Source organism: Schistocerca serialis, chromosome 7 (genome assembly GCF_023864345.2).
Source record: "Schistocerca serialis cubense isolate TAMUIC-IGC-003099 chromosome 7, iqSchSeri2.2, whole genome shotgun sequence".
In the NCBI taxonomy this organism is placed as follows: domain Eukaryota; kingdom Metazoa; phylum Arthropoda; class Insecta; order Orthoptera; family Acrididae; genus Schistocerca; species Schistocerca serialis.
Window position 1 is genome coordinate 416,240,052 of NC_064644.1, and position 18,988 is coordinate 416,259,039.

Consider the following 18,988-nt stretch of genomic DNA (forward strand, 5'->3'; position numbering starts at 1 on the left):
GCTAACAGCACGATATCACTTACAGTGCATCTCCTCGTCTCGTGGCGATATTGGTCGGACCACAGATGACTGGGAAACTTCGGCCCGGTTAGATGAGTCCTTATTTCAGTTGATAAAAGCTGATAGTACAGTTCAAGCACGGTGCAGACCCCGTGAAGCCTTACTGTCGACAAGGCACTCTACAAGCTGGTGGTGGCTCTATAATGGTGTGGACTGCATTTGCATGAAATGGACTGGGTCCTCTAGTCAAACTTGGCTGATAATTGACTGGAAATGTTTGTGTTTGACTATGTAGAGATCCATTCATGAACTTTATTTTTATGGATGACAATGTGCCATGTCACGGACTACAACTGCTCGTGACTGGTTTGAAGAACATTCTGGACAATTCGAACTAATGGTTTGACCACCAGATCACCCGAAATGAACCGCATCAAACATTCACTGGACATAATCGAGAGGTCAATTTGTGCACAAAATCCTCCACCGGCATCGCTTTCGCAATCACAGATGGCTATAGAGGCAGCAGGGCTATGTATTTCTGCAAGGACTTTCAACGGCTTGTTAAGTCCGTGCTATATTGAGATGCTGTGCTACTCCAGGCAAAGGAGGTCCAATGAGATATTAGGAGGTTTCCCATGACTTTTGTCACCTCAGCGTTGATCTTACAGTATTCCCATCGTGTAATATGGTCTGTGATTCAGCAATAATTAATTTTCTAATTCTCATCCTTCCATGCACATTCAATGCTACAAGTGCAGAAAAAGCTAAGTGAGTAAACTGACACTCAGTTTCATTGTGTAGCAAAGTGTTATAGTTGACTATATTTTCAATTCCCTTTTCACTGGATGCCTGGTAATATATTTTTCCTAGACTTAAAACACTTACAGTGACAAGTGAGATTGGATATTTTACACCCACCATCATTATCAAAATGAATTTACACAATAGGATTGGAAAACTTCACTGCAATGCAAAATTTATAAATAATACATAATACATACCGAGGAGTCGCATTTACTGTAACTAACAACAGCTGAATTTTTTTCAACATCCAGAAGGTCAATCTGTACATCACTCTGTATAAGGACATTGTCTATAGGTGCCTGTACCTCAAGACTTAGCAAGTATGATGCGTCCTCCTTGCAGAGCACCATCTGTCAAAGTAACAGCATGTTACCAATACCATTAATTGTATTTATTACGCAAATAAACAGTGCAACTTTCATTATTTTCACAATTATTCTACACACTATGAGAGTAAAAGCAGTATTAAAGTTACCTGTATCTCAATGAGCAGTCATACTATCGCTTTTATTTAAATACTAGTACTGAAATAGCCCTTTTTATGTTACTTTTAGTAATTAACTGCACAAACACTGTTTTTTGCCTTCCTTCACAAATTTTGTTATTGTTACTGCACAACCCTTTAAATACTAGTACTGAAATAGCCCTTTTTATGTTACTTTTAGTAATTAACTGCACAAACACTGTTTTTTGCCTTCCTTCACAAATTTTGTTATTGTTACTGCACAACCTAGGTTTTGAATTATAAGCCCATTTTCAAGTACTTTTTGCTTTCCTTCACAAATTTTGTTATTGTTACTGCACAACCTAGGTTTTGGGTTATGAGGCCGTTAAGCACTTCAAGTCGAAAATGGGGTTATAACCTGAAACCTAGGTTGTGCAGTAACAATAACAAAATTTGTGAAACAAGGCAAAAAAAAAACAGTGTTTGTTCAGTTAATTTACAATGTCTCACCAAGAACCCACAGTTGATTCAATTAAAAAATAATTTTTAGTAATCATTTGAAAGTGTACAGTTTGACAATGACCTTTTGAACATGAGAAGCACTTCCCTTAATAGTCATAGCAAGACAGAAACACAGTTTCCTTCTGTGAAGAAATTTTCATGGGCAAAACTTAAGGACAAAAGTAACTTTTGCAAGATCTGCCACAGCCAAGTAACATACTTTAATGAAACTTACACCGTACATTAGAAAGAATTGCAACAATATAGAAGAGAAGGTAACTAAAAGAAATACACAATGAGATAAACACGAATGATACTTTTACTCAAAGACGATAATTACACTCAAGTTACTGTGATTCATGATAATATGTTGGACATTAAAAAAGGTAGGACACGGATCCCCCCCATGAACCATGGACCTTGCCATTGGTGGGGAGGCTTGCGTGCCTCAGCGATACAGATGGCCGTACCGTAGGTGCAACCACAACGGAGGGGTATCTGTTGAGAGGCCAGACAAACACGTGGTTCCTGAAGAGGGGCAGCAGCCTTTTCAGTAGTTGCACGGGCAACAGTCTGGAAGATTGACTGATCTGGCCTTGTAAAACTAACCAAAATGGCCTTGCTGTGCTGGTACTGCGAACGGCTGAAAGCAAGGGGAAACTACATCCATAATTTTTCCCGAGGGCATGCAGCTTTACTGTGTGGTTACATGAAGATGGCGTCCTCTTGGGTAAAATATTCCGGAGGTAAAATAGTCCCCCATTCGGATCTCCAGGCGGGGACTACTCAAGAGGATGCCATTATCAGGAGAAAGAAAACTGGCGTTCTAAGCATCGAAGTGTGGAATGTCAGATCCGTTAATCAGGCAGGTAAGTTAGAAAATTTAAAAAGGGAAATGGATAGGTTAAAGTTAGATATAGTGGGAATTAGTGAAGTTCAGTGGCAGGAGGAACAAGACTTTTGGTCAGGTGAATACAGGGTTATAAATACAAAATCAAATAGGGGTAATGCAGGAGTAGGTTTAATAATGAATAAAAAAGTAGGAGTGCGGGTAATCTACTACAAACAGCATTGTGAACGCATTATTGTGGCCAAGATAGACACAAAGCCCATGCCTACTACAGTAGTACAAGTTTATATGCCAACTAGCTCTGTAGATGATGAAGAAATTGATGAAATGTATGACGAGATAAAAGAAATTATTCAGGTAGTGAAGGGAGACGAAAATTTAATAGTCATAGGTGACTGGAATTTGAGAGTAGGAAAAGGGAGAGAAGGAAATATAGTGGGTGAATATGGATTGGAGGAGAGAAATGAAAGAGGAAGCCGTCTGGTAGAATTTTGCACAGTGCATAACTTAATCATAGCTAACACTTGGATCAAGAATCATAAAAGAAGGTTGTTTACATGGAAGAATCCTGCAGATACTAGAAGGTATCAGATAGATTATATAATGGTAACACAGAGATTTAGGAACAAGGCTTTAAATTGTAAGACATTTCCAGGGGCAGATGTGGATTCTGGCCACAATCTATTGGTTATGAACTGTAGATTAAAACTGAAGAAACTGCAAAAAGGTGGGAAATTGAGGAGATGGGACCTGGATAAACTGACTAAACCAGAGGTTGTACAGAGTTTCAGGGAGAGCATAAGGGATCAACTGACAGGAATGGGGGAAGAAATACAGTAGAAGAAGAGTGGGTAGCTCTGAGGCATGAAGTAGTGAAGGCAGCCCAGGATCAAGTAAGTAAAAAGACGAGGGCTAGTAGAAATCCTTGGGTAACAGAAGAAATATTGAATTTAATTGATGAAAGGAGAAAATATAAAAATGCAGTAAATGAAGCAGGCAAAAAGGAATACAAACTTCTCAAAAATGAGATCAACAGGAAGTGCAAAATGGCTAAGCAGGAATGGCTAGAAGACAAATGTAAGGATGTAGAGGCTTATCTCACTAGGGGTAAGATAGATACTGCCTACAGGAAAATTAAAGAGACCTTTGGAGAAAAGAGAGCCACTTGTATGAATATTAAGAGCTCAGATGGAAACCCAGTTTTAAGCAAAGAAGGGAAAGCAGAAAGGTTGAAGAAGTATATAGAGGGTTTATACAAGGGCGATGTACTTGAGGACAATATTATGGAAATGGAAGAGCATGTAGATGAAGATGAAATGGGAGATACGATACTGCGTGAAGAGTTTGACAGAGCACTGAAAGACATGAGTCGAAACAAGGCCTCCGGAGTAGACAACATTCCATTAGAACTGCTGATGGCCTTGGGAGAACCACTCCTGACAAAACTCTACCATGTGGTGAGCAAGATGTATGAGACAGCGAAATACTCTCAGACTTCAAGAAGAATATAATAATTCCAATCCCAAAGAAAGCAGGTGTTGACAGATGTGAAAATTACCGAACTATCAGTTTAATAAGTCACATTTGCAAAATACTAATGCGAATTCTTTACAGACGAATGGAAAAACTGGTAGAAGCCGACCTCGGGGAAGATCAGTTTGGCTTCTGTAGAAATATTGGAACATGTAAGGCAATACTGACCTTACGACTTATTTCAGAAGAAAGATTAAGGACAGGCAAACCTACGTTTCTAGCATTTGTAGACTTAGAGAAAGCTTTTGACAATGTTGACTGGAGTACTCTCTTTCAAATTCTAAAGGTGGCAGGGGTAAAATACAGGGAGCGAAAGGCTATTTACAATTTGTACAGAAACCAGATGGCAGTTATAAGAGTTGAGGGGCAAGAAAGGGAAGCAGTGGTTGGGAAGGGAGTGAGACAGGGTTGTAGCCTCTCTCCGATGTTATTCAATCTGTATATTGAGCAAGCAGTAAAGGAAACAAAAGAAAAATTCGGAGTAGGTATTAAAATCCATGGAGAAGAAATAAAAACTTTGAGGTTCGCCGATGACATTGTAATTATGTCAGAGACACCAAAGGACTTGGAGGAGCAGTTGAATGGAATGGACGGTGTCTTGAAAGGAGGATATAAGATGAACATCAACAAAAGCAAAACGAGGATAATGGAATGTTGTCAAATTAAGTCGGGTGATGCTGAGGGAATTAGATTAGGAAATGAGACACTTAAAGTAGTACATGAGTTTTGCTATTTGGGGAGCAAAATAACTGATGATGGTCAAAGTAGAGAGGATATAAAATGTAGACTGGCTATGGCAAGGAAAGCGTTTCTAAAGAAGAGGAATTTGTTAACATCGAGTATAGATTTAAGTGTCAGGAAGTCATTTCTGAAAGTATTTGTATGGAGTGTAGCCATGTATGGAAGTGAAACATGGACGATAAATAGTTTGGACAAGAAGAGAAGAGAAGCTTTTGAAATGTGGTGCTACAGAAGAATGCTTTAGATTAGATGGGTAGATCACATAACTAATGAGTAGGTATTGAATAGAACTGGGGAGAAGAGGAGTTTGTGGCACAACTTGACAAGAAGAAGGGACCAGTTGGTAGGACATGTTCTGAGGCATCAAAGGATCACCAATTTACCATTGGAGGGCAGGGTGGAGGGTAAAAATCGTAGAGGGAGACCAAGAGATGAATACACTAAACAGCTACAGAAGGATGTAGGTTGCAATAGGTACTGGGAGATGAAGAAGCTTGCACAGGATAGAGTAGCATGGAGAGCTGCATCAAACCAATCTCAGGACTGAAGACTACAACAACAACAACAACAACAACAGGGCATGGATCTTAATAGGGTGTGTGATCACAACACACAGCAATGAATGCTCTCCAATGTGCTCCCCTGCTGGCCACAAGGTTGATAAGGATTTCTTATGGTAGTATGTTCCATTCTTACACCAGAGTCCACCCCAATAGCTGAATGGTCAGCGCGCTGGACTGCCATGCACAGGGGCCTGGGTTCGATTCCTGGCTGGTGTGGGAGATTTTCTTCCCTCATGGACTGGGTGTTGTGCTGTCCTCATCATCATTTCATCCCCATTGTCGACACAGAAGTCGTTCAATGTGACGTTGCACTCAATACGACTTGCATTTGGCGGACGAACTTCCCACCTGGGAACTCCTGGCCACTGACGCCATACGCTCATTTCCATTTCCTATACCAGTATAATTGACAACTGCTGGATGGTCGCTGACGCATGCAGACATGCTGCAATATTTTTCCCCAACACATCCCACACATGCTGGATGGGACTTAAGTTTGGGGAATGGGCAGGTCAGTCCATTTGCTAAATATACTCTCATTCGAAGAGCTTCTCCATCCATGCAGTTTGACGCAGTTGTGCACTTGTGTCCACAAAAGGGAATTCGGGGCCAATTGCACCCCTGAAAATACATTCGTGGGGAAGGACAGCAGTGTCACATGTTCAAATATTTGGGCGTTAGTACACCCATGCAACAATATTCTTCCCCACATCATAACAATTGGACCATCGAAACTATCATGTTCAATAATGCTGCACGTACTGTTATATGGCGAAAGATGGGAACATGTAATGCACCCAGGGTCAGGTCTTAGACAAATTTTGTGAAGTCTGAATGACTTTGACTCCTTTATACAGTCTCTTCAGCAGTTCATGGAAAAAGTTACAATCCCTCATACCTGACTCCTCTCCCACATTAGGTGAGTGAAGCAAGTTCCTTGATAAATCCATTTATTTGACACTTTACCCCTAAAATTACTAATACACAGGATTTTAAAATAAATAAATAAAAAATAAAAAAATAGTGAAATCTGTTGTCAAACATGTTGTTCATACTCTATGGAAAATGTATGTAAACATCTCATAATTGTATTTCCAATAAAAAAAAAGAAGGACAGTTAGTCACTTGTAGCTAATTAATGCATGGCACATGGGAACATAACAGCACAGATATGCTAATAATTTATAAGGTATCACTCTTTTTGTAGTATACACGAATAATGGCACTGGTGCCAAAAGGCAACCACTTGCAGGGAATTTCATAGGTCCCCAGGGTGAGTACAAAGACCCCAAATTTTTCTAACAAATTTATCGCATAAGAAACTGGAAAAAATAATGATGACCAGCTTAAAATGCCTCAGTATGCTGGCATGATTAACTATGCCCAACTTGGTTCTACAAAGGAAAAAGTACGAAGAGCACAGTTAATGAGGCTAAGAAATTTGCGTATATTACAAAAGGAAAACATTTAACAATTACAATGATAGAGATATCCAAGGTATTTGGCAATTTATGGTGGCGCTGATTCTCCATGAAAAAGATATAAGAAATTATCTGCCGATGAATGTTTCCTAGTGAAGTATGGTAAAGACCAGCACACAGAATTGTCAAGCCTAACAACAGCAAGTACTAAATGTATCATGTAAGGGTAATCCCGTGTGTGTGTGTGTGTGTGTGTGTGTGTACCTAATTTTTGGTATATTAATACTGAAGCATTACTGGAAACATTGCAAAACAAACAAGAACTGTTGGAAGTTGTGGCATAACTGGATGACTTATTGCTTTTAGTACATGTCGACAGTCATTAGAAAATAACTGCTTCAAACTCACTGATAAATTGCCTGTATGATGCCACTGCATGTAACATACAAATTACTTAAAGAAAGACTGATAAGGGACCCTTCCATTAAATTGAATCTTGCAATAATTCAAAAGCATATGGTCAATATCTAACTAGGTACACTTCATGATCAAAGATATCTGGATACCTATTAGTGGGCATTAATATGGGATGTGTCCATCCTTTGATTTAATGATTGCTTGAACTCTCACTTGGACCACTTCCAGAGAAGTGTCTGAATGTCTCAGGAGGAATGGCAACTCATTCTATCACAAGAGCCAAAACCAGAGGAGGTCTTAAGTGATAACCAGACGAGGTCTTGAGTGAATTCAACATTCTACCACACCCCAAATGTGTTACATCGGACTGAACTTGGGTACGGGCAGGCCACTCCATTTCACGAATGTTACTGTCCACAAACTGTTGTCTCACAGGTGCTGGTTTATGGCAGGGAACACTGTCATGCTGATACATTCATTAATTGTATCCGAAATGTTCCTTTACTTTATGCAATACACAATGCTGTAAAATGTGTTCATATCCTTCAGCATTTAGCATTCTCTTAAATGAAATAAAGGAACCATACCCTAACCGTGAAAAAGAAACCCTCATACCATAACATCTCCTGCTTTGTACTTCACTGTTGGCACTACACATGATGGCAGGTAGCATTCTGCAGCTTCCATTGATAATCCACAGGGTATAACGTGACTGATCATCCCAAATCAATCGTTTCCAGTCTCCCACTGTCCATAATTTCCTTGTGATGCACAGAAATTCCGAAATTACAGAATTGAAAGTTTTTAGGTCCATGACATACTTTAAATTTCCTGGAGAACTGACTGCCAGAAAATTTTATTTAAGAACAAAGAAATTTTTCATGGGTGATTTGATAGTCCTTGTTAATGCAAATATCACCAATGAAAGTCTGTAGCGTGACAATGTGTACCATCTGTCATCAACAGAAGACTGATACATCTATCTTGGGAGTGATGTCAAGTTTGATGATTCATTTTATTTCAGTATTATGTTTGCTACCTGAAGTAGTTCTACATCTACATATAGATACTATGCAAGCCACTATACAGTTTATGGCAAGGGGTAACTTATATCACTTCTAGTTATTCCCTTTCCTATTCCACTTACAAATGGAAAAAGGGGAAAAACAGTTGTCTATATTCCTCTGTGTATGAGCCCTGATTTTTATCACCTAATCTTCATGACCCTTATGCGAGATGTTTGTTGGTGGTAGTAGAATAGTTCTGCAGTCTGATGCAAATGCCGGTTCCATAAAATTCCTCAATAATATTTTTCAAAAGGAACATCACCTTTCTTCCTGTGAGTCTCATTTCAATTCACAGAGCATTTCTGTAATATGTGTCGATCAGACCTACAAGTAACAAACACAATAGCATGTCTCTAAATTACTTCAATCTCTCCCTTTAATTTGACCTGGTGATGTTCTGTATGAAATTTCCTTCATAGAAGAGCTACGCTTTCCTAGAAGTCTCCCAAGAAACTGAAGTCTAACGTTCACCTTTTCTACAACCAACCACGTATGCTTATTCCATTTCATATCGCTTTGCAATGTTATGCCTAGATATTTAATCAAGAAACATACCACTAAAACTGTATTTGAACATTACAGGATTGTTTTACCCACTCATCTCCATTTCTTACATTTTTCTACTTTTATAGCAAGCTGCCATTCATCACACTGAACAGAAATTCTATCTAAGTCATCTTTTATCCGCCTACAGTTACTCAACAACAACATGTTCTCACACTCTGCAGCAACAGCAGCAAACTTTCGCAGATTGTAACTCATACTAACTATTAAATAATTTTAGTATATAGAGAACAAGACCAGTCCTATTGCAGTTCCCTGAGGCTCTCCTGATGAGGCCCTTGTCTCTGATTAACACTCACCACCCAGGCCATTGTAATAACTTGTATTATTAAAAAAGTCTTCAAGCCACTCACATATCTAAGAACCTATTACGTATGCTTGGACCTTTGTTAATAGTCTACAGTGGCACACTGTGTCAAACACTTTCCAGAAATCTAGGTATATGTAATCTGCCAGTTACCCTTCATCCATGGTTTGCAGGATAACATGGGAGAAAAAGGCTAAGTAGAGTTTTGCTTGAAGAACATTTTATAATTTCTGTGCTGATCTGTGGACAAAAACTTTTCTGCCGCAAGGAAACACTTTACTAATATGCTCAAGAGCTTATGCAGCAAACTGATATTAAGGTAATTGGTCTTTAATTTTGCGGGTCTGTTCTTTTGCCTTTCTTATATATGGAAGACGCAGCCTGCTCCTTTTTCCAGTTGCTTGGAACTTTATGCTGGGAGAGATATTTGCAACAAAAGCAAACTAAGTAAAGGGATAATGCCAAAGAGTACCTCTGTAAAACCAAACTGGGATTCCATCCTGACCATGACTTACTTGTTTTCAACTCTTTCTGTTGCTTCTCAGTGGGATGAATGCCTACTTCTATGTCCTCTACTCAGTCTGTAAGAGTCTCCTGGATGAACAATTTTTTAAATGCAAGATTTAAAACATCATTTTTCCTTTCGCTTTTTTCTACTGGCACACCAGACTAGTCAACAAATGACAGAAAAAAATCCTTTGACCAGAAATGGCATCCATTAATTGTCTAAGTAAAAACTGCTTATCCACTTTCCAGCACAAAGACAGTCATAGTCATTGTCACTATAATGATATAATCACTAATCCCTGTCTTTATACTGACACTGTTGATGACGCCAAGTCTGTTTGTGTGTACAAGGTCTAGCATATTTTATTGTGTATGAGTTGTTAAACTACCTGCTCAAAACAGTCAACTTTCAGCCATATGGATTTCTTCTGCATTAGACAACATACACACACGCATTCATGCAAACACAACTCAAACACACATGACCACTGTCTCTGGCTGCCAAGGCCAGACCAAAGACAGTGGTCATGTGGGTGTGAGTAGTGTCGTGAATGTGTGCATGTATGTTGTCTAACTCAGAAGAAGGCCTTTTGGCCAAAAGCTTACTTTTTTAAATAGTCTTCTTGTTGTACCTATCTGCAACTCAGCATCTATGCTACATGGTGAGTAGCTATCTATCCTTTTAAAATATTGTCAATTTCAACCTCGAAAGACATAATATTTTTGTCAACTGCAAGGAAGACTCTCCCTCTTATTATGTCTAATCTATCTTTTTGATATACATTCCAGGTCTTGTTAAGTCGGCCGGCCGGTGTGGTCCAGCGGTTCTAGGCGCTTCAGTCTGGAACCGCGCGACCGCTGCGGTCGCAGGTTTAAATCCTGCCTCGGGCATGGATGTGTGTGATGTCCTTAGGTTAGTTAGGTTTAAGTAGTTCTAAGTTCTATGGGACTGATGACCTCAGATGTTAAGTCCCCCAGTGCTCAGAGCCATTTGAACCATTTTTCTTGTTAAGTACTTCAGAGCTTTTAATTTCAGCTTTCATCCATTTCTGACTCCAGAGTACAACCTTAGCAAGACAGCTTTCCTGGAAGGCAGTGAATTAAATAGCCCTTACATGATGCTTCAGCAATTAATGGTTAAAATCGTGACATTTGAAATGTCTTTACTCTGTAAGCAGTCTGATTCCGCTGCCTATTGACTGACAAGCATTCATCAGAGAACCTTAAACTATTGCCCAAACTAAAAGGAAAAACCTTATGCACTCCACAAGTAGTCCACTACTTGAGCAGCTGCTTCTTTTGTGTAATGCACCTCTCATACAACAATTCTTCGCCCCATATCACAGGTGCAGAAACTTGCGACCAAGACCATCACAGAACTGAAAGAAACTCTTGTTGAGACCCTCCACTACACTCCAAACCAAAGGACCCCAATTAATTCTGGGTGTCATACTGGGAACTGTAAACTCTACCTGCTCCCTCCATGCTGGCCAGCAAACTTCACCACTTCCACCAGCACCCTGTATAAACTGAGAATGGCCTTAGAACCCAAGCAAAAGGCATCATTGGTGCCAAGATGAGCCACAACTTGCAAATGACTACACCCTGAATGGCTGCAGGCATGGCCTCCTCCACATCTTGTACTGGGCACACAATGGACTTCTTTCCAACCCGTAACATGCCTAACATTGGAACTTCTGATAACTAGCAAACAACTCCCCCTCTTGCCTGCTCAGACCTTGCTAAAGGAGCGGCCACTTGTCCATTCATAGTGCAAATGGGCAAGGCAGGACAGCCAGTTCCCACATTCACTATCTGCCTCCTACATTGGGTATGCTCGAAGGCGTGTCAGCAGCAGAGCCTAAGGGCGAAACAAGCGATACTTGAGATGCCCCAAGTGACACATCAATTTCCCCATAACTACTACACACCGAGGCAGCATCCTACAGATGGCTGACTGCAGCCAACGTCATCTTCTGTACGTGAACTGTGTCCAGCTCCAAACACAGCACATTTACCAGGGATCTTTGGTAGTCAACCACACTTGCACACTTCAGGCAATTCTGGTGAAATTCTATAGTAGAGTTGGCATAAGATCCCTAACAGTTAGCAGTGCTGTTGCCAGCTTCCAACTGTGAAGCACTAACAGCTGCTAGAGAAAACAATAGTCATCTATAGAGCTGTGACAACACCGATGAGATACCATAAAGGTGTTTATAAAATTGTCTTCCTAACCTCTTATGTTCTTCAAAAGTTTTTAATTTAGTACTGGATTCAAAGGAAGCAATTTTGACAACTTGTCACACTAATGCAACATTTTATGCACTAAACAGCTAGGCCTTGAAAAGATAAACATTTAAACACCTCATCTGCCTTCCTAACATCTTTTGTTCTCGAAATGTACTAAGTGTAGTACTTATTTTGAGAGAAGCGGTTTTGACAGTTAAGTATTACGCTAATGCAGGGTTTTATGTGCTAGATCACTTGGCCTTGAAAGGTTTTTGACAGTTCATTTACACAGGTAGCAGCAGCTGTTCATGAAATATTTCAATTTCCCATTTCCTTCAAGTAAGTAAATCTCTCTCTCTCTCTCTCTCTCTCTCTCTCTCTCTCTCTCTCTCTCTCTCTCTCTCTCAACTACAACTCACACTGGTCTATTTGGTGCCCCATTTGCCTACTTCACACACTTTGTTTGGCTATTTGTTCTTTCTCCACTATTCATCTAGCTATGAAAATTTGGGCATGAAACCACCAGCAGAAAAATGCTGCTGTTGGAGCACAAAAAAGGAAAAACCTGGCAGAAAAGTGGGGAACGAACTGCCTCAATCCTTATCTGCTTTCTTCACCAAAAATTAAGGCATGCAAACATATTTGCTCTTTTAACACAGAACACTCAAAATTCTTTTACCAGTATCTCTTTGTAGTCTTTTTTATGCTCAGCACCTCCCTCTCACTGCTGCAGACTATGTCTGTCTCTCTCCCACTGTCTCCTTTTTCTCCCAATGACTTACAGTATACGTAACTGCCACTTTCACTTCAACTGTTCAACTGTCTTCTTTTGTTTTTCTTTCCTACCACCATTGTCTCCATCATACCTCAGCAGCAAAAAATACTGGGTTCCAACCAATTTTTTCTCCTATACCCAAATGTTCAATATTTTAGTTCTGCCTATACCCATGTGTTAAAGGTAGACAGCCAACCCCCCCCCCCCCCCCCCCCCCGGCACAGTCTTTCTGTTACAGTCTTTCAGCACAAACAAGCATGAAGAACATGTTTGCATGCCAAAAATTTTTGGTGAGAAAGGCAGAATGAGGACTGAGGCTGCTCGTTCCCGACTTTTCTGTCACTGTCTTTTAAAGAAAAACATGTTTGCCTTTTTTGTGCTCTAACAGCACCATTTTTTGCAAGTTACCTTCTTTCCACTGGTACAGCAGTGCATGCTGCTTATACAAAGTGAATTCTATATGCCAGAAAAGCTTTGACAGTTTATGTATATACTTTGACACATGTAAACCATAAATAAGTGTGCATAATTCAAGAGGAACACAAATTGGTTGCTTTACTTTTTTTCCTTTTTTTCTGGATACTTTGCTCATCGATCACAATTCACTGAAAATCCCCAGCTTATGATGTGTATCTTAAAATAGTAAAAATTTTATTAGAAATATTTTGATAAATTCACAGTCTTTTCTATTTTACATAATTTTTTGTATCCTTTTGGGGTTTTTTTCAGGAGTGTTCAGACCTTTTTAACCCATTTTTTGTCACTGCATATTTGTATAGGCATGAAGTGCCTGTCATACAGAGACAGTGTGTCATAAAGTCTTATCTGTGAAAAAGTGCTGACTAAAAACATAGTTTGGTGACTTCAGAAACCTTGTGATGACCCTAGAACCCTTGCCACATGTTCACTATGTCAGTTAAAACTACATTTGTACCTCAGTCTGGATGACTATTTTATGTGCATAAGTACATTTAAGTTTGAACATCTGGATTTCAGTAACGCAAATAGTGGCATTGAACGTAGTTTCAAGGTTTCCTGAGCATATCATCTTAAGAACATATAGTAAAAAATTCGATCTGACACGAATATAAATTATAGAAGTGGTCATCCCCACAACTGGTACTTTCTGAAGCAAAAAACCATGATTTTTATGGGGTTTTCTAAGAACTGCACCTGAACAAATGGTACATTTGAAAGCTACCCAAGTCCCATCCTAGACCATACCTAATGCAAAAGAATCAACTGATTTGATAAATTTGCCTGGGCTGGAGGAAGTTTAAACTTTCATCCTGTACTTCAGGTTCGATACAGTATGCCCATTCTTCTGACAAGTATACAAATGGTCACTAAGCAAAGACATGTCTGAAACACTTTACCCCTTGTGATAGACAGGACCTGAAATATGACCACCTGACAACTGCATTTTCACATGCAACATTTTGTAACATACTGGTACCGTGCACAACAGTACATGGACCAACAGAGCAGTTTTACCTCAAATATCTAATTGAGCTCTTCTTAACTGTCAAGATTAGTTTCAAGCAATTAATTTTTTATTTTCAATTATCTTATTTTATTTTTTTGTTCAAAACTAGACTCACAATGGTCAATTTGGTACCCAATTTGTCCATTTCCCACTCTTCATTTAGGTATGAAAATTCAGACAGAAACCCATTGTGTTACTTATACAATTTATGCTCTTGCTACACTTAAACATTTGACCACAAACAGCAACTGTGTAGTATAAGAGGAGGAGCAGGGGTTTTCTTTCAAATCAGCTGCTTTTATCTTAATACGAGGTGTGGCTATAAAATAACGGGACTGATGCTGTCACAGAGTAAGTACACAAGAACCAAAGACGAATGACCAAGAGTTGTGAAGCATGAAGCCTTCTCAGCCAAATGCGGCATCTCTGGTACCTGTAGACAACCAGTGTGGTTGTGGCCTTTTTCTGTGTAAGAGCTGTTATTTTGTTTTGCCATAAAAGCGATAAGTATAATAATACAGCCACAGATTGTTGTGAAGTTTCACAAGAAAATTGTAAAAACTGCTATCGAAACCTATCTTTTACTAAAAGAAGTGTATGGTGAAGACTGTTTATCACATACGTGAGTTTCTAAGTGGTTCAAGCATTTCCAAGATGGCCAAGAAGATGCTGAAGATGCCTTACCCTAGGGAAAAAAAAAAAAAAAAAAAAAAAAAAAAAAAAAAAAAAAAAAAAAAAAGACAATATTGAAAAAGTAGGTAATCTGATTTGATATCACCATCGGTTGAGTATCTGATTGATTGCTGAAATTGTAGGAACTGACAAAGAATAAGTCAGGCAAATTTTACATAATGGATTTAAAATGGTGCTAAAAACTCTCACAATCAGACAAAAAGAAGCTTGTACAAATATTTCTACTTTGTGTACCAATGAAAATGATCCAAATTTCTTAGAAACAGTGATAACATGTGACAAATCTAAGTTTTTCACTTATTATCCACAAGCTAACTGCCAAACCATCTACTGGAAGGGACCAATAAGAATGAAAAAAAGCTCAAATGTGCAAATCAAGATTCAAAGTGATTATCTTTTTTTTTTTTCGTTATTCATGAAACTGTGTATCTTCAAAGAGCTCCTGAAGGTCGAACTATTAATCAACATCACTACCTTAAGGTTCTTGCTCAGCTCATTGAGAAAATAAGGAAAAAAGATCCTAACTGTGGAAGAACAAGTCACGGGTCCTGCATCAAGACAACACACTGGCTCATACCGCATTATCTGTTAAGAGATTTCTAGAGAAGTACAGCATTCCAGTATTAGACCACCTACATTACTTGCCTGACCTAGCACAATGTGACTTTTATCTATTCCTCAAGGTCAAATCTGCATTAAAAGGTACATGATTTCAGTCTGCTGAAGCACTGAAAGTAAAAGTAGCACCTGTCACATCAAGGAGCCCACAGAGCAAGACTTCCAGCACTGTTTCCATCAATGGAATATTCGCCTGGAGTGCTGTAGAGATAGAGGAGGAGAGTATACTGTGGGTGATAATAAGCAAATATTTATGTTTTCAAAATAAAATGATTTATAACAACAGTATCGTTACTTTATAGCCACACCTCTTATACATATGCACATACAGGGTGTTTCAAAAAGAATATATATATTACAAAGTATTGTTTTGTCCAAACTATTGATTGTTGTGCCTTGGCTCGGCTATTGGAGAAAGAATACATAGTCCAGTTTATATTAATAGCTGCTAGAAGTCAGTTGTCTTCTGTTTTGCTTGGTACCTGTCATATGTTTAAAATGGCTACTCTGCAGCAGAAATCATTTTGTGTTCTCAAGTTTGTGAAGTGCAATTCTGTGATTACAGTCCAGAGACGTTTCAGGTTGAGGTACCAAATTGATCCTCTGAATGGGTGGAACATTCGCTGATGGTGTCAAAAGCTTCTAGATACAGGATGTGCATGTAAAGTAAGGAGCCCTGGCTGCCCTCGTGTTCCTGAAGAAAATGTTGCACGAATTCAAACTGCTTTCCAACGTAGTCCTTCAAAATTAACTCGTCATGTCAATCGGGAGTTACAACTGTCTACGACAACAATTTGGTGTGTTTTGAGACATCAGTTGGTTATGAATCTGTACAAGTTACAGCTGTTACAAACTCTGCATCCTGATGACAAACGGAAATGTGTGACATTTTGCAATGAGATTCTTGATGCTACTGACAATGATAACACTTTCGCACATTGCATCGTGTTCAGTGATGAAGCAACTTTCCACGTTAGTGGTCCTACAGAACCCACATGCAGCCACTGAACATGTACGAGATTTGCCTAAAGTCAATGTGTTTTGTGCGATACCCCGATCATCTGTTTACGTCCCATTCTTCTTTGATGGATACACGGTTGACAGTCAGCAGTACCTCACTATGTTACAAAACTGGTTGTTTCCAAGTCTGCACAAAGACAACTTCATTCTTCAACAAGAGGGGGCACCCCCTCACAGGAGTCGTCCAGTGCGTGAATGTCTGAATGAAACTCTACCAAACCGTTGGATTGGTCATCAAGGAGCTGGCAACTTAGCATGTCTCAGCTAGGCTCCACGATCACCAGATTTGACACCCTCTGAATTCTTCCTGTGGGGTTTCACCATAGGCAATGTTTATGTACCACCAGTCCCACAGAACCTGGAAATGATGAAGAGCCAGATCCGTACTCCTATAACATCAGTTACGAAGAACATGCATGCCCAAGTATGGGAGGAATTTGAGTATTGATGTTACACTGTTCGTGTCACTGATCATCTCTAATCTGAAATTGAGAGGTTCGTAAACAGGTGTGTAAAGTTTATAATAGAGGGAAACATTACACATGGGAAAAATATATATAAAAAACAAAGATGCTGTGACTTACCAAACGAGACAGCGCTGGTAGATAGACACAATAAAAACACACAAATACACACACAAGTTTCAAGCTTTCGCAACCCAACATTGCTTCATCAGGAAAGAGGGAAGGAGAGGGAAAGGCAAAAGGATGTGGGTTTTAAGGGAGAGGGCAAGGAGTCATTCCAACCCTGGGAGCGGAAAGACTTACCTTAGGTGGAGAAAAGGACAGGTATACACTTGCACACACACACATATTCATCAGCACATATACAGGCACAGGCAGACATATGTAAAGGCAAAGAGGTTGGGCAGAGATGTCAGTCGAGGCGGAAGTACAGAGGCAAAGATGTTGTTGAATGACAAGTGATGTACGAGGGACGGCAACTTGAAATTAGTGGAGGTTGAGGCCTGGTGGGTAATGGGAAGAGAGAATATATTGAAGGGCAAGTTCCCATCTCCGGAGTTCTGATAGGTTGGTGTCAGGGGGAAGTATCCAGATAACCCGTACGGTGTAACACTGTGCCAAGATGTGCTGGCTGTGCACCAAGGCATGTTTAGTCACAGGGTGATCCTCATTACCAACAAACACTGTCTGCCTGTGTCCGTTCACGCGAATGGACTGTTCGTTGCTGGTCATTCCCACATAGAAGACTTCACAGTGTAGGCATGTCAGTTGGTAAATCACGTGGGTGCTTTCACACGTGGCTCTGCCTTCGATCGTGTACACCTTCCGGGTTACAGGACTGGAGTAGGTGGTGGTGGGAGGGTGCATGGGACAGGTTTTACACTGGGGGCGGTTACAAGGGTAGGACCCAGAGGGTAGGGAAGGTGGTTTGGGGATTTCATAGGGATGAACCAAGAGGTTACGAAAGTTAGGTGGATGACGGAAAGACACTCTTGGTGGAGTGGGGAGGATTTCATGAAGGATGTATCTCATTTCAGGGCAGGATTTGAGGAAGATGTATCCCTGCTGGAGAGCAACATTCAGAGTCTGATCCAGTCCCGGAAGTGTCCTGTCACAAGTGGGGCACTTTTGGGGTTCTCCTGTGGGTGGTTCTGGGTTTGAGGGGATGAGGAAGTGGCTCTGGTTATTTGCTTAGTTGCGGGATGCGAAGCTGTTTTCAGGTTATTGGTGTAATGGTTCAGGGATTCAGGACTGGAGCAGATTCGTTTGCCGCGAAGACCTAAGCTGTAGGGAAGGGACCGTTTGATATGGAATAGGTGGCAGCTGTCATAATGGACGTACTGTTGCTTCTTGGTGGGTTTGATGTGGATGGATGTGTGAAGCTGCCCATTGGACAGATGGTGGTCAATGTTGAGGAAAGTGGCATGGGATTTGGAGTAGGACCAGGTGAATCTGATGGAACCAAAGGAGTTGAGGTTGGAGAGGAAATTCTGGAGTGCTTCTTCACTGTGAGTCCAGAAGATGTCATCAATAAATCTGTACCAAACTTTGGGTTGGCAGGCCTCGGTAACCAAGTAGGCTTCCTCTAAGCAACCAATAAATAGGTTGACTTAAGAGGGGGCCATCCTGGTACCCATGGCTATTCCCTTTAATTGTTGGTATGTCTGGCCTTCAAAAGTGAAGAAGTTGTGGGTCAGGATGAAGCTGGCTAAGGTAATGAGGAAAGAGGTTTTAGGAAGGGTGGCAGGTGATCGGCGTGAAAGGAAGCGCACCATCGCAGCGAGGCCCTGGACATGCGGGATATTTGTGTGTAAGGAAGTGTCATCAATGGTTACAAGAATGGTTTCCGGGGGTAACAGATTGGGTAAGGATTCCAGGCATTCCAGAAAGTGGTTGGTGTCTTTGATAAAGGATGGGAGACTGCATGTAATGGGTTCTATATCAAACGGTCCCTTCCCTACAACTTAGGTCTTCGTGGCA

The 18,988-nt window shown here is 40.2% G+C and overlaps 1 protein-coding gene across 2 annotated transcripts in view; it reads right to left on the minus strand.

Moving 5' to 3' along the window:
- LOC126412667 (Bardet-Biedl syndrome 7 protein homolog) overlaps positions 1-18,988 on the minus strand; it is a 136,651-nt gene that overhangs the window by 45,386 nt on the left and 72,277 nt on the right. For both annotated transcript variants that reach the window (XM_050082370.1, XM_050082368.1), the window contains one exon: positions 1,005-1,157. In XM_050082370.1, the coding sequence (XP_049938327.1) occupies positions 1,005-1,157 (153 nt within the window). The remainder of the gene's footprint in view (positions 1-1,004; positions 1,158-18,988) is intronic.